Source organism: Pteronotus mesoamericanus, unplaced genomic scaffold (genome assembly GCF_021234165.1).
Source record: "Pteronotus mesoamericanus isolate MK-2021 breed Mesoamerican mustached bat unplaced genomic scaffold, CSHL_Meso_final contig_78, whole genome shotgun sequence".
NCBI classification, from domain to species: domain Eukaryota; kingdom Metazoa; phylum Chordata; class Mammalia; order Chiroptera; family Mormoopidae; genus Pteronotus; species Pteronotus mesoamericanus.
Window position 1 is genome coordinate 1092571 of NW_026555258.1, and position 13217 is coordinate 1105787.

Sequence of the window (13217 nt, forward strand, 5' to 3'; positions counted from 1 at the left end):
TCGCAGCCCCGCCCCCGCCCTCCCTGGCTCCCGGCTGCTCCCCCGGGCAGCCCCACAGGGCCCTTGCGAGGAATCAGCAAGACAACACGTGCTGATAATTAGAACTGATGTTTGCTTCTGTGCCGCCTCCACCAGCCACGCGTGGCCACTGGAGTTGATTAAAATTAAAAACGCCAGCCCTGGCTGGTGTGGCTCAGTGGGCTGAGCGCCAGCCTGTGAACCAAAAGGTCACTGGTTCGAACCCAGGCAGAGCACAGGCCTGGGTTGCGGGCCGGTCCCCAGTAGGGGACATGCAAGAGACAGCCACACAGGGACGTTTCTCTCCCTCCCTTTCTCCCGCCCTTCCCCTCTCTCTGAAAATAAATAAATAAAACTCTGCCCTGGCCAGGTAGCCCCACGGGGTAGCGCATCACGCTGACCTGCCACAGTTGTGGGTTCGGTCCTTGGTCAGGGCACGTACAGGGGAAACCAGTGAGTGCATCGATACCTCTCTCTCTCTCTCTCTCTCCCCCTCTCTCTCCCCCGCCCCTCTCAAAATAAAACCAAAGACCCGCAGGCGCATCCGCTCCATTGCAAGGGCTCCATGGCCATGGAGGGCCCGGCGCCACCGTCCTGCCCGTTATGGAGACTTTCCCGAAAGTTCTGCCCGACAGCGTCGCACGGCGCCCCTGGGCCCGGGCGCTGTGGGAAGCGCTTCCTCATCCCTCAGAGAGCGTAGCCCTGGTCGGCGGCGGTGGGGACGTCGTCGTTCACACAAGAGGCCCGGGGTTGTGTGTGCCGGCGAAGGGTGGGGAATTCCCAGGAGGCGGGGGGTGGTCGCCCTGCGGGGGCCACGGCACCAGCCGCCTGCAGCAGCGAGTCACTCCCCTGCTCCCGCCCAAGGCCACCGTGTCTGTGAAGCCCCGAGTTCCAAGAGCCAGGCCTCGAGCTGGGGCGGGGGCAGGACCCCCACACCCATTCGCCCCGACGATGGGGAGGCCGGGCCACCCAGGGCAGAAGCGGAACCCAGCCACCCCCGCCCGGGGCTCCTGCGGGCGGGCGCTGGGCACTGTCTAGCGCGGCTGCTCTCGCTGCCGGGGGGCCGTCCGCCGCCCTGCGCACTCCGACCCCCACCGACCCTCCCCGCCCTCTCTCCGGCCGGCCCTCAGGCAGCTCCCATCAAGTCCTCCGCAGGCACCGCTGTTCCGCCCCCAGCGGTCAACTCTGTCCTCGTCCTGCTGATCCACTGACCATGGGGATCCAGCCCATCGCCCCCTCTGCGAAACCTCTGCTTCACCTGCCCCTGAGACCCTCACATGCCTGTGAGGTTCCGTCCCCTATCTCAGAATCAGAGACCCTGTCAGAGCCCGAGCCAGGTCTCTCAGCTCAGCCCCCCAGCTCCACCCAAATGAGCAGCTTTGCTGCCTTCTGCCTACGCCCCCTGCCGTGCGCACGCGCACACACGCACACGCACACACACACACACAGGCCAGGCGTCTCCTGCCATGGGGACTTCACCGGCTGTCCCCCCAGACCGCTCCGGGGCTTGATCCCGCATTTCCTCTGGGGCTATGCCCGAACGTCCCTGTTACAGGTTAGGGTCTCCGGGGCAGCCGGAAATCAAACAGTTCAAGCACGCAACCCCCTCCGCCCTGATTCGCTTGTTCGGCCAGCACGCAGCGCGCGTCAGCCCTGTGCCCGAGCGGCGCCCACAAAGGCAGCTACGGCTCGGCCTGGGAGGGAGGCCGCCGGCCCAGGGCGGGCACGCAGCAGGGGCTGCTTGGTGGCTGTCACCGCATGGCGCTTCCTCGCCTGTCCCCCAGCTGCCTCCGAAGCCGCAGACAGAAGGGCCTTGCCAAAGCCACCTGCCCTGGGGCCGCTTTGCTGTGACCCTCCCCTCTCCTGGGCTGTGGATGGGAATGTCCTATCAATACTTATAAAACCAATGAATGAGCGAATGACCCCTCCTATCCCATCCCCAGTGGCGCCTGGGGAGGTGAGCACGGTGACTTCTCAGTGTGGGCGCTCTTCTCAGCCCAGGGAGCCGGCGGAAGCCGGCTGGGCTCCGCCCACTGCTGGGAGGCACACCGAATCCTCAGACTGTACCAGTGACCCAGGGACCCTTCCGTGACCCCTGAGTCCTCAGACTCACTGGCTCCCTGGCGGGTTCGGCCTGATTCTCACGTGAAGGGCTTTCTGACCCTGGAGCTTTGGAAATGAGTGACCCGGAACGGGGTCTCCAGTTCAGCAGATAGCTCGGCCGGCAGACTATCCCACTCGGGACTGGGGAGGGGCTCTGGTCGCGTGTCCCCGGCGAGGGACCAGGGTCAGGGCCGCAGGTGCGCCCCGCTGCTTGGCCCCCCCCGCCCCGTCCTCACCTGGCCGGGCCCTGGATGCTGATCATGCCCAGGTCCTCCGAGCGGTCGATGAGCTGGCACCGGAACCCCCGGTCCTGCAGCACCGTGGTGATGTGGGACCAGTTGTGCTGGGCCACGGCCCCGCCCACGGCCAGGTAGAAGCCGTCCCCTGGAAGAGAAGCGCCAGACCTGGAGCAGGACTGGGGGACGGGGCCGGCCGCAAGGGCGGCCTGCGCCTCTGCGCCGAGAAAACAAGCGCTCTTTCCTTGAACGTGACCGACCCACCGGAGCTCAGTGACCGGCCCAGCCCGCGCCCCGGGCCCTCGGTTTCCACGGCACCCAGGACAAAACATGGGACCGTCGCTGGGGGCAGGGGCTGGGGCGGGGGACCCCCGAGGGCTTTTCTGGGAGAGTCTGAGGCTTTTCACTTTCCAAAGAGGTTCCTGACGCAGGAAAGCAGAGGCGCCGTGACACCCCGTCGCCACGGGAGAGTCTGCGTAGCACCTCAGCCGGGGCCGGGCAGCCCGGACGCATGTCCTGTCCTCTCTGCGGCTCAGGTGCTCGCCGGCTTCCACTTCGCTCCACGTTCCCACGCGCCCGATCTCCCGGATTCCCGCCTTGCCCACGTCGGGGACCGGGGCTCGGGGAGGCCACTCCCGGCCCCCCGGCCACCGCCAGGTTCCCGCTCGGACCCTTCGCAGCGCAGGCCTGGCCAGACGTCACCGCCTCCGGGAAGCCTTCCTCACCCTGGCTCAGCCGCTGCCCACGACCGCCCATCACCCGTGCCCTCCCAACCCCCACGTTCACCCACTGTTCTCACAGACCCCCGACCCGTGCCCGTCTGTCTGGACCGTCCACAGCGAGGCCCGGGAGGCCCCACCGGCTGCATCGTCCCCACAAATCACGGTTGAGGGGGAAAACGGGCGGAGGACTCCATGCTTGCACGGGGCACACGTGTGCTGGCTAAGCCCATGGCTTTCCTGGCTGCCACGTCAGCCACAGCAGGAGCCACGGCCCCCAGGCGACCCTCCCCCATGCTCCCAGCCGCGCGTCCGCTGCAGCCTCTCGCCGGCCAGGGCTACTCTGGTGACACTGAGTTCAGCAGCCACCTCCGAGGCCCAGGAGAACCCGCCAGCCCTCGGCTCCCAAATCAACCGCAAGGACCCCATGGGCAGCGAGGCAAGCCTGACCCACCGCCCCGCCCCGCCCCCAGCAGAGATACGGACCCCACGTGGGCCAGAACCTTCCTGTTTTTCCTGCTGGGTCCCGCATGCTCCGGCCTGACCCCCGGGGACCCCTTGGGCTGTCACTGGCCAGTGAACCCCTGCCTCTAGCCTCGCCTCCCTCTCCCAGGGCCTGGCCACAGCTCGACCCCCGCCCTGGGGACCCTGAGTCCCACCGGGGACGCCAGGCCTCTGACCCGCTTACCTTCAAAGGCAGGGGCGAGGGGGGCGACCTCAGGGCCAGGGGCCAGGCGGCTGACGGTCAGGTCACTCTCGGTGCCGCCGCGCGCGTTCAGCATGCAGGTGTACACGGTGGAGCCTGGGTGGGAGCAAGGCCATCTGTCGGTCCCTCCGTCCGTGCCACCGGGAGCCACACAGAGCTCAGCACAGGCCGCACGCACGTCCGGAGAACCGCATGTCAGGGAGCCCCGGAAAGAGCCTGCAGCGCGGCGATGCCACCACGGCCTTAAGGGGGCGGCAGGTCCCCCACGCTGCCATCCCCCCAGGGGGACCAGCATGAGGGGGGGCTGCCCTGTCCCCGTGCCTGGGTGTCGGCGGCAAGGGCCCCGGGCAGGGCCATGGGCGGGAGGAGCCCAGAGGCGACGGGGTCAGCTGCCACCTTCTCCCGGTGCCCAGGGCTGTGCCCACGGAGCTCCGCCTGGCGCTGCACGGGGGCGGGGCGGACCCAGCCCAGACCTCATACCTGGGGGTCGGCTGACGTCGGCGGAGAAGAGCCAGTCGGCGGCCTTCCCCGCATCCACGCCCAGCAGGTAGAACTTGCCGAAGTAGGACATGTTGAAGACGGCCGCGGCCCCGCGGCAGGCCAGGCACTCCCGCTTGATCTGCAAGATTCCAGGGTGCACGCTGGGCTCTGAGGGGGGCCACCACCCCCCCTGAGCCTCCCTTGCGTCCCCTCTGGCTCAGGAACCCTGCGGCATTCTCCCCGAGCACAGGGGACGTGCCCATGGCCGTCCCTCGGCCGTAAAACCAGACGCGGTAGAAGGACATTGGAAAATTCTCAAATAAGTGCCGTTAAACAACATGCTCCTGAATCACCAGGAGGCTGAGCAAAGGCATCGCAAGGGGAACTAGGAAGCACCGTGAGGTGAGGGGTGATAAGCTCACAACACGTGGAAACCCATGGGCGCGGCCTTCGCACCCATGGACGCTGACGTTCGAGAAGCCGCCCAGAGCAGGACCCTAACCTTCCGCTTTGAGACCAGAAAAGAAGAGCAAGTTAAACCCAAAGGAAGCAGAAGGAAAGCAAGAACCAATGCAGAAAACGCGTTTGACAAGACCCAGCTCCCGCTCAGGACAAGGCCAAGCGAGCCCAGCACGGGAGGAGAGCCGGCTGCAGCGGGAGCAGGAACCCGCGGCTGCCGCTGCCGACCCGGACGAGACGTCCCCGCGACTGAGCGGCAGGGTGCGGCCCCGGCTCCGCCGCCTCCCAGGGGCCCTCGCCAGGCCACTCCGGCAAGAAGGAGGGATGAGAGGCACCCACCCGGAGAGGGAGGAGGAAAACCGCCGCTATTTGCAGACGACAAGATCTCGCATCTGGGAAATCCTCACCCACTCACTGAAAACCGGTCAGAACTAAGGAAACGCCTCACCAAGCCTGCAGGTCACGAGGTGAACGTATGACAACACTCAGAAACGGTCGTATTTCTACCCACTAGCAACGAACAATCCAAAGTGAAACTCAGCAAGTAATTCCGTTTACGTCAAAAAGAGCGCTGACGTGCTTATGAATAAATTTATCAAAAGACGCATAAAATTTCATCTAAAGACGAAAAAATATTTGGAAAGGAGTCAAAGGAGACCCAAGTGAGTGGGGCGACGTCCCGGGTCTGGGAGAGGCTCCCTGTCGCTAAGCGGGGACCCTGCCCCGCTGGCCCGCTCTGTCAGCACAGCCCCCCGAAACCTCCGCTGGCCTTGTGGGGACGCTGACGGCTCGCCCTGAAGTTTGGATGAAAATGCGAGGCACCCAGAATAGCCTTTAAAAACAAGTGGAGGACCCACACTCTCTGAGTTCAAAACTACCACAAAGCTACTGGCGCAAGACGTAGGGGTGTAACATACAGCGAGACAGTGGGCTCGGCAGAGTCGGACCCAAGGTCCAGAAATCCACCCGGGGGGGCTCCTCTCCACCAGGTGGCCAGGCAATCCCGCGGGGGAAGGAGTACTCTCCAGCCAGCATGCGGGGCGGCCGAAGCCCCCCTGCAAGAATCACGCTGGGCCCCTCCCTCACACCACCCACAAAACCTGGTCAAAATGGACCACAGACCCAAGTAGTAGGGCTAAAGCTGCAAAATTCTCAGAGGGAGGCAATGAGAGTGAGCCTTCGTGAACCTGGGTGAGGAAACGCCTTCCTAAACGGGCACCGAAGGCCCAAGGGACCAAGGAACACGCATCGGCTGTACCTCGCGAGAACTGGGGATTCCTACGCTCCAGCGGCGCCATTGCGCAAGCGGGGAGACGCCCCCAGAACGGGAGAGAACATTTGCGAATCATACACCTGACAAAGGGCTTGTATCGGAATATATAAAAGACCCTCATGATGGAAAGATAAGTTAAATAACACAATTTAAATATGAGCAAGGACGTGAATGACGTTTCTCCAAACAAGAAACGAACGAGCCCCTGCTAAGGTGCGAACACCTGCCGGCACCAGAGACACGCGACCCGCAGGCGCCCCTCCAACGGACGACCACAAGCGCCAGCGAGGCCGCGGAGACGCTGGAGCCCCCGCACGGCCGGCGCGGGTGTACACGGTGCGGCCGCTCTGGAAGACAGCTGGCAGCGCCTCAAAACGTCAACCCCGAGCCAGCGCAGGACCAGCGGCTCCACGGCTGGGTGCCGTCCCTCTGCCCGAGAGAAGCGCACACCTGTCCGCACACACCTGTCCGCACACAGGCTTGTACACACACGCCCACAGCAGCACGCAGGGCGGACGGCCGGGGACGGCAGCGCCACCCAGGCCGCCAGGCTGCTGGGCCGCGCACGACCCTGAGAGGGGGCGGCCGTGCGTCTCCCCAACTCTGCGCCCAGGCCCCGTGGGCGGGTCGGACCGAGAGGACGGTGGGAGGGTCCGCCCCAGGGAAACTGGCCCGCACAGGGGTGCCGGCTTCTCCCCCGAGAGCCGGTGCTCCAACAGCCCCCGTGGGGTCTGCCCGCGCCCGCGCCCTGGACACTGGGGCGCGCCCCTCCCCCACCCCACAGACACGTCGCCCTTCACGGAGCTCCGGCCACCGCTGTGGGCGCCTCCGCTTGCAGTGCTGGGCCTCGACCAAACCCGAAGCCGCTGCCTGGGCTGCCTGCTGCCTCCCGGGCCCGGGCAGCTGCTCACTCCGAGGACGCGCGGGCTGCACGCAGCCGGGAGCCAAGTTGGCACCCCTTCCCGCTCCCGCGTCCTCGCAGGCAGAACGCCCGCCAGCCTCGGAAGCTGCGGTGCGGAGGTGCCAGACGGAGCCCCGCTCCCTCCTCAGAGGCGCCCAGGGGACTCTGAGCTTCACACACTCACGCCTCCCGGTCCTCTGCGAGGCTCCCTTCGAGGCCTTTAACGGGGCTTCCCTACGGAAGCCGCGTCGGGGTCCCTTCCCTTCGAGGTGGCTGCCGGATTGTGGGGCTCAGTGCACACGGACCTGTGGGTCCTCGTTTGAAAGCATTGAGAGTGTCCAGGCGCGACCACGGGGCGCTGAGGCCGGCCAGGGCGCCCCTGAGCGAGGGGCCCCGCGGGTCTGCGTGCGTCCCGGGCCCAGGGCACCGTTCTTGCTGCCTGACCCTCAGGCGCCCAGCCGGGGCCCCACAGGGGTGCTTCCCAGGCCTCCCTGGGCTCTGGGGACCCTGGGCTCGGGCCTCGGCCCCACTCGCGCACGGAGGCGTGAGCGGACGTCGCCCGGCACTCCAGTCAGCCGAGGGTATCGGGACAGCACCGTGCGACTTGGTAACTGCGGCACGGGACGGCAGAGCACCCTGCATTGTGTCTTCTGCAAAGGCTGCCGGTGAGCACCCCCCCGTGTGCTGCAGACTCGGGGGAAGGCCCGGCCCCAACCTTGTCACCTCCCCCTCAACAGGAGTGGGGAGCCAGGCGCTTGGGCGAGGGGCTGTGAGCCGCCAGGCGCCCTGTCGGACCAGCCCCACCTGCCCACCGACCCTGCCTGGAGCACAAGGGGCAGCGAACAGGCCCCAGAGCACGCCCCCCACCCCCACCCCGGGACCCCTCTGCTTGTCCCAGGGGGGTCCTGTTCTGTGAGGGCTGCGGGGGGAGCCCACCACGCGGGGCCCCAGAAAGAAGAGGAGGCCTCTCGCAAAAGCTCGCACGGCCCCCCAAACAGCTCCCAGGGCAGACGGACGGAGGCTCGGGGAGGCGGAAGCCACGCAGCCAGACCCCAGCCCGGCAGCAGCCTTGCCCTCGAGCCGAGCGGCCGGCCGCGTCTTGGCACCCACGGAGGGAGCTGCGTGGGAGAGGAACGCGTCACCTGTCGCTCCCGGAAACGGAGTTGGCCCCAAACAGGGACAGGCCACAGCGGGCGCCAGGGCCGGAGCTGTGCCGGGCCAGGCCTGCGGGACATGGGGCGGGGGCGGGGCGGGGCGGGGCGGGAGGGCTACCTACCACGTCGTGGTGGGGCGGGAAGTCGAAGGTGTAGTCGTCCCCCAGCAGCCGGTTGTAGGCGTAGTCCTTGTGCGCCTCGTTCCCGTAAGCCCCGTAGTAGTCGTAGTGCAGGACCTGGGGAAGGGCGCAGTCGTCCCTGGTCCCCGCCTCCTCCCTCCTCCCCGCCCGCCTGCCCTGTCCGCGCTGCCTCGCGACCAGGCGAGCGCGTTGCGGACACGGGAGGGCGGCGGCGGCGGGTGCGGGCGCTCCGGGACCATGTGCACGGGGGGCCCCGTGATCCCCACGCGGCCGGGTGGCAGGTCTTTGAGGGGCCCCGGGAGGAAGGGGAAGAAGCTGGGTGTCCTCACAGGGGGGAGGCGGGGCGGGCCGACAGGACCTCAGGGCCACCATCACTCCATGCCAAGGCAGCGGGGAGGCCGGGGCCGGGGACAAGGCGCGGACGCCCGGCACCACGCCCGAGGCCGTTGCCACGGCGATCCGGGACCCCGCCCTGCTCTGGGCCCGGCCCTCTCCCGAGGAGGAGGGTCCTTTCTACAGCGTGGAAACCGAGGCACAGAGATAGTACAATATCCCGGGTCACAGTGAGCACGGGCCAGAGCTTAGCATGACCCCGGGTGGCCCGAGGCTGGCTCTTCGGCCGCCTCTTGTCCTAACATGTCCTGTGCTGGGCCAGCCAGCAACCCGGCCCGCTCCTGCCCGCCCCTCCCCTTCCTCCCCCTCCTCCTCCTCCTCCTCCTCCTCCTCGTTGCACTGGCTGCTTGAAAGGTGGGAGCCAGCCCACCAGCTCCCCCCCGCCCAGTCTCCCCTCCTTTCCACAGATGAGAGCTGACCATGAGGGTCACCCTGAGCCGGGGCTCTCTGCTGCCCCAGCGCCAGCCGGGCCCCCGGCCTCCGGGGGGGGGCCCCTTCACCAGAGTCCCCGGCTCGGCCAGGTTCGGCCCCCCGGCCCCTGAGACGTCAGAGGGACACCCCAGCCACTGCGGCCTGGCTGCGGGTCAGGGACGTGGGGGTCGTCTGCTCGCCCGGTGCCCCGGACTCCCAGGATGGCCCCAGGTGGGAGCCTGCCCACCTCGCGGCCCAGGGCGTGTCCCCGATTCCCACTCCTGTTTCCTCCCCTTGCCCACGGACTTGCGGGGGAGAGGGTCGGCCTGCAGGTCGAGCGGCCCCGCCTCCGCCCCGAGAGGCAGCCGCTCCGCCTGCGTCTCCAGGCACTCGGGCTCCTCTGCTCTCCCAGGCCACCCCGAGGTTTGTGCCGGGAGGCCCGGCCCCCGAGCGCCCGGCGACGGCCACCACACGCCCGCCTGGGGCCACGGGCTGCTGTGGGGGTGGAAACGGGCTGCACCAGACAGGGCAAAGCAGCAACAGGAGAGCGGTTCCAACTTGTTCAAATCAGGACCGACTGCGTCCCCGGTCGGGCGAAAGCGCCCCAGGGCCTGCCCCGGACGCCCGGCCCCAGGGGCTCCGAGCCGGGGGTGGTGACTCTCCTCTCTGGGGCGGGGGGTGGGCCGCCCCCAGAGGCCGGGACGCTGTGAGGACCCAGCTCACACAGGAACGCACAGAAGGCCCAGTGCTCTGCTCGGTCCTCCCACTCACAAAGACGAGCAGTAGCAGTTGCCAAAAATATAGGAACAAAATCATGAGACGATGCTCTAGTTTCTCCTGCAGCCTGCGCGAGGGGTCGCGTGTGCTGACCTGCCGCCCCGCCCCCCGCCCCCAGGAGCAGGCGCTGCCTGGGGACCATCTGGACCAGGCAGGCCCGGCCCCTGCGGAAGAGGGGTCGCCCATGGGGAGCCCCGCAGAGGAAGGGCCCCGGGGTCACGGGCAGGCGGGCAGCCGGCGGGCAGGCTGCGCCGGTGGAGAGCCCAGCAGCGGGCACCGCGGGAGGGGAGGTGTGGGCGGCGGTGGGGGGTGCTCACCGGAGCCGCGCCTCCTGGGTGAAACCATCCTGGCCGCTCCCAGCCGTGCCGCTCCTGGAACACGCAGCCCCGCGCGACCAGCTCCTGGGTGGGGGAGGACAGCGCCCTTCACGCCGGGTCAGACGCCCGCACGCCAGGCCAGGCGGGCAGCAGCCGAGTCTGCCCCGCCCCCGCTGGCGCCCCAGAGGGCTCCCCAGGCGCGCGCTCTGCGCACCTTCTGCCAGAAGCACCTGGGAGCGCACGCGCCACCCCGTCCCCAGCTGCCCCGCAGGTGGGGTCCCGCGTGCACTCTGTCACCCACACCCCTCCCGGGGCGGGGCCGGCGCAGAGCGGGCACCTCGTGCAGAGGGTCCCGCCTCACGTTGCGGCCGGCCAGGGGCTCGTCGTGGGGGAAGACCACGGAGTAGTTCTTGGCGTAGGACTCGTGGCTGCGCTCGCGGATCCAGCGGCGGTGGCCGGTGAGCGAGTGGTGGAAGCGCCTGTTGCGGGCGCAGGGGACCGTCACCGCCGGGGGCCTGGCGGGGAAGGGCCGGCCAAGGACGGGGGCCCCGGGGCACAGCCGGACCCTCAGCTCCCCTGCCAGAGCCCTCCCGGGGGTTCGGACGTCAGGAGGAGCTCCTGGCTCTCCGTTCGCCCTCCCCCCACGGCCCCTCCGCCCGCCTCTCCGTGGGCACCGCCGCGGGGCTGCCATCCGCTGGCTCGTCCACCTGGACGCTCACCTGCGAACAACCCTCCCCCCAGCTCAGCCTCGCAGCTGGGCAGCCTGTGCCAGGCGCCCCACGCCACCCACTCACTCCCGGGCCTCAGCCGCCCCATCCGCCCAGCGAGAGACCGGGTCCCGCTGCTGGTCCTGGAGCCATCTGGCAGGCGGGGCAAGACACGGGCTGCAGGCCCCGGAACTTGCAAAGGGCATGGAGCTGCCGGACCCTTGGCCCCCGGCACCGGCCAGGCTGCCAGCCTTCCTCCCTGTCTTCCCCTGCTGCCTCCTCCTCCCAGAAGCCCTCCGGATTTCCAGGGAGGCTCCTTTTCAACAGCCCTGCCTATTGACCGCATGCTCCAGCCCCAGGGGCAGCTGGCAAGGAGGCCCCTGCCGCCCGCGCCCCAACCCCCGGCCCACGGACTTCACTGTGCACGTGCCTGATGTCGTAGCCGTACATGTCCTTCTCCGGGCGTCCGTGGACGATCCAGTGGGCCAGCTCCTGGCCGCAGCCGCCGCCCAGCATCATCCCTGCAGGCGTGGAGCCACGGTGGGCAGTCCGCCCCAGGGCTGCTCACCCCGGTTCACAGCATCGCTCCCCGGGCCTGGGACCGCACACCCGGGGTGCAGCCTGCCTTCTAATGGGGCCCCACCGGTCCCTGCAGGCCTCCCTGTCTCCACCCCTGTCCGGGGTACGGGGGACGCAGGGCTCCGGGGCCAGCCCCTCAGACCCCCGGGGAACTCGGAGAAGGGGCGGCGAGGCCACGCGGTGCCGGGGGCTGCGCTCACCTGCACTGTTGAAGCCGCAGCCCAGGAAGAACCCTCGCAGCTCGGGTGCCTCTCCCATCAGGGGCTTGTGATCGGGGGTGAAGGACTCTGTGGGAAGGGAGGGGCTGCATCACCCAGTGGCCGCAGCGGCAGGTCCCCGAGAGGCGGGGCTCTCCAAGCGCCTCCTTCCTCCAGGCCCTCCCCACCCTCGGGACCCAGCTCAGTGCCACTTCTTCCAGGGAGCCTCCCAGGTTGCTCTTGCCCCCGTCCCCGGGGTGCCTCCAGAGTTACGGCCAGAACCGTCGCCCTGAGCCGACTTCTCCGTACGGGTCCGGGTGAGCCTCGCCGCCTCCTGCGTTCTGTCGCCGCCAAGGGGCCTCCCCCGGCACGCCCGGCACAGCGCACGGCCCCCCTCCCCGCCCCATCTTCCTGCCGGCTTGTCACCGGTCGCTCCTGCCCGTTGGACCGTGAGCACCAGTGGGCCAGGGCAGGGCTCTGCTCAGCACTGTGTCCCGAGGCCTGGCCCGGGCGGGCAGCCTGCAGAGGCTCGAGCTGGTGGCCCGGCCAAGCACTTCGGCTCTGTGGGTCTGCGCCCCCGGCCTGCGGGGGCGGGGCGGGGGCGGGGGCTGTGCTCCGCCTGCCGTCTGGGGACCTGGGAACTGGACGCCCCGTCCCAGTCCTGTTTCTGCGCCAACCCCTTGGTCCAGCTCTCCCTGGGGCAGAGAGCAGGGCCGGGTCGGCGCCTGTCCGTCCACCCTCGGGAGTGCGGCCGACGGCCCCGGGTCCCGGCCAGCCGGATGGAACATTCTGGAAAGCAGGAGAGCTGGGGACTGGGGCTGGGCTGCACGGTGGCCTTCAGTCCTGTGAGCAGGGTCCTCGCTTAGCCCGCTTTACAGGTGACCCAGCCGAGGCCCAGAGGCGAGTCGGGTGGCGGTTGGGGCCCAGCCCGGGACGCCAGGAGGTGCTCCTGCTGGGGCGGCCAGAAGCCCAGCCGTGTGCCCGTTGGGGGCAGGTTCCTGCCCCTGCCAAGCCCCGGCCTCCGGCCTGCAGAGAGCAGTGGAGCAGTGCCTGCCACCCAGGCCGCTGGGAGGAGGCGAGAAAGTGCAGGGACTCCCGGCTCCTGCCGGGCACAGGCAGCCCCCGGGGTCAGCCAGGTGACCCGAAGCCGCCCCGCCCCGCCCCAGGCCGCCCCACTCACCTGGGCCACAGACTGTGGACTTGACCCCTGTCTTCTCCAGCACGGGCACCCGGTTGATGGCCCCTTCAATGTGCTGGGTGAACACGTCCCAGTCCAGGTCGAAGAGGCCGAAAGCAAAGTTGTCCGACACCTGGGTGGGGGGAGGCGGGGATGGGCCCTGGGACACCGCCCCCGGAAGCGGCAGGGATGCCCGGTCCCCTACGGTACCCTCGGCCTGTCTCCCCGTCCCCAAGCCTGCAGCGGGCCGGTCGCTCCCTGCCCAGCTCTCCCGCGGGCCCTGCTTCCCCGCCCTCCCGCAACCCGCTCCCCTAAGTTGGATCACGCCCCCTCTTGCCCCTGAGCTTCCGGTGGGTCCCCGAGCCCCACTGTGGTCTGCGAAGCCCTCTGTGAGCCGGCCCTGCCCACAGCGACCGCCGGCCCCCAGCCCCACGGGCCTGCCTTCAGCCTTTGAGACGGGCAAGCTTGGC

General features: G+C 68.9%; 1 protein-coding gene across 2 annotated transcripts in view; it reads right to left on the reverse strand.

The window, feature by feature from the left end:
• SARDH (sarcosine dehydrogenase) overlaps positions 1-13217 on the reverse strand; it is a 39193-nt gene that overhangs the window by 11982 nt on the left and 13994 nt on the right. For both annotated transcript variants that reach the window (XM_054584136.1, XM_054584135.1), the window contains exons 9-17: positions 12751-12880; positions 11574-11660; positions 11225-11315; positions 10425-10566; positions 10088-10171; positions 8172-8285; positions 4263-4401; positions 3765-3878; positions 2358-2505 (exon numbers count right to left, since the gene is read on the reverse strand). In XM_054584136.1, coding sequence (XP_054440111.1) covers positions 2358-2505; positions 3765-3878; positions 4263-4401; positions 8172-8285; positions 10088-10171; positions 10425-10566; positions 11225-11315; positions 11574-11660; positions 12751-12880 — 1049 coding nt within the window. The remainder of the gene's footprint in view (positions 1-2357; positions 2506-3764; positions 3879-4262; positions 4402-8171; positions 8286-10087; positions 10172-10424; positions 10567-11224; positions 11316-11573; positions 11661-12750; positions 12881-13217) is intronic.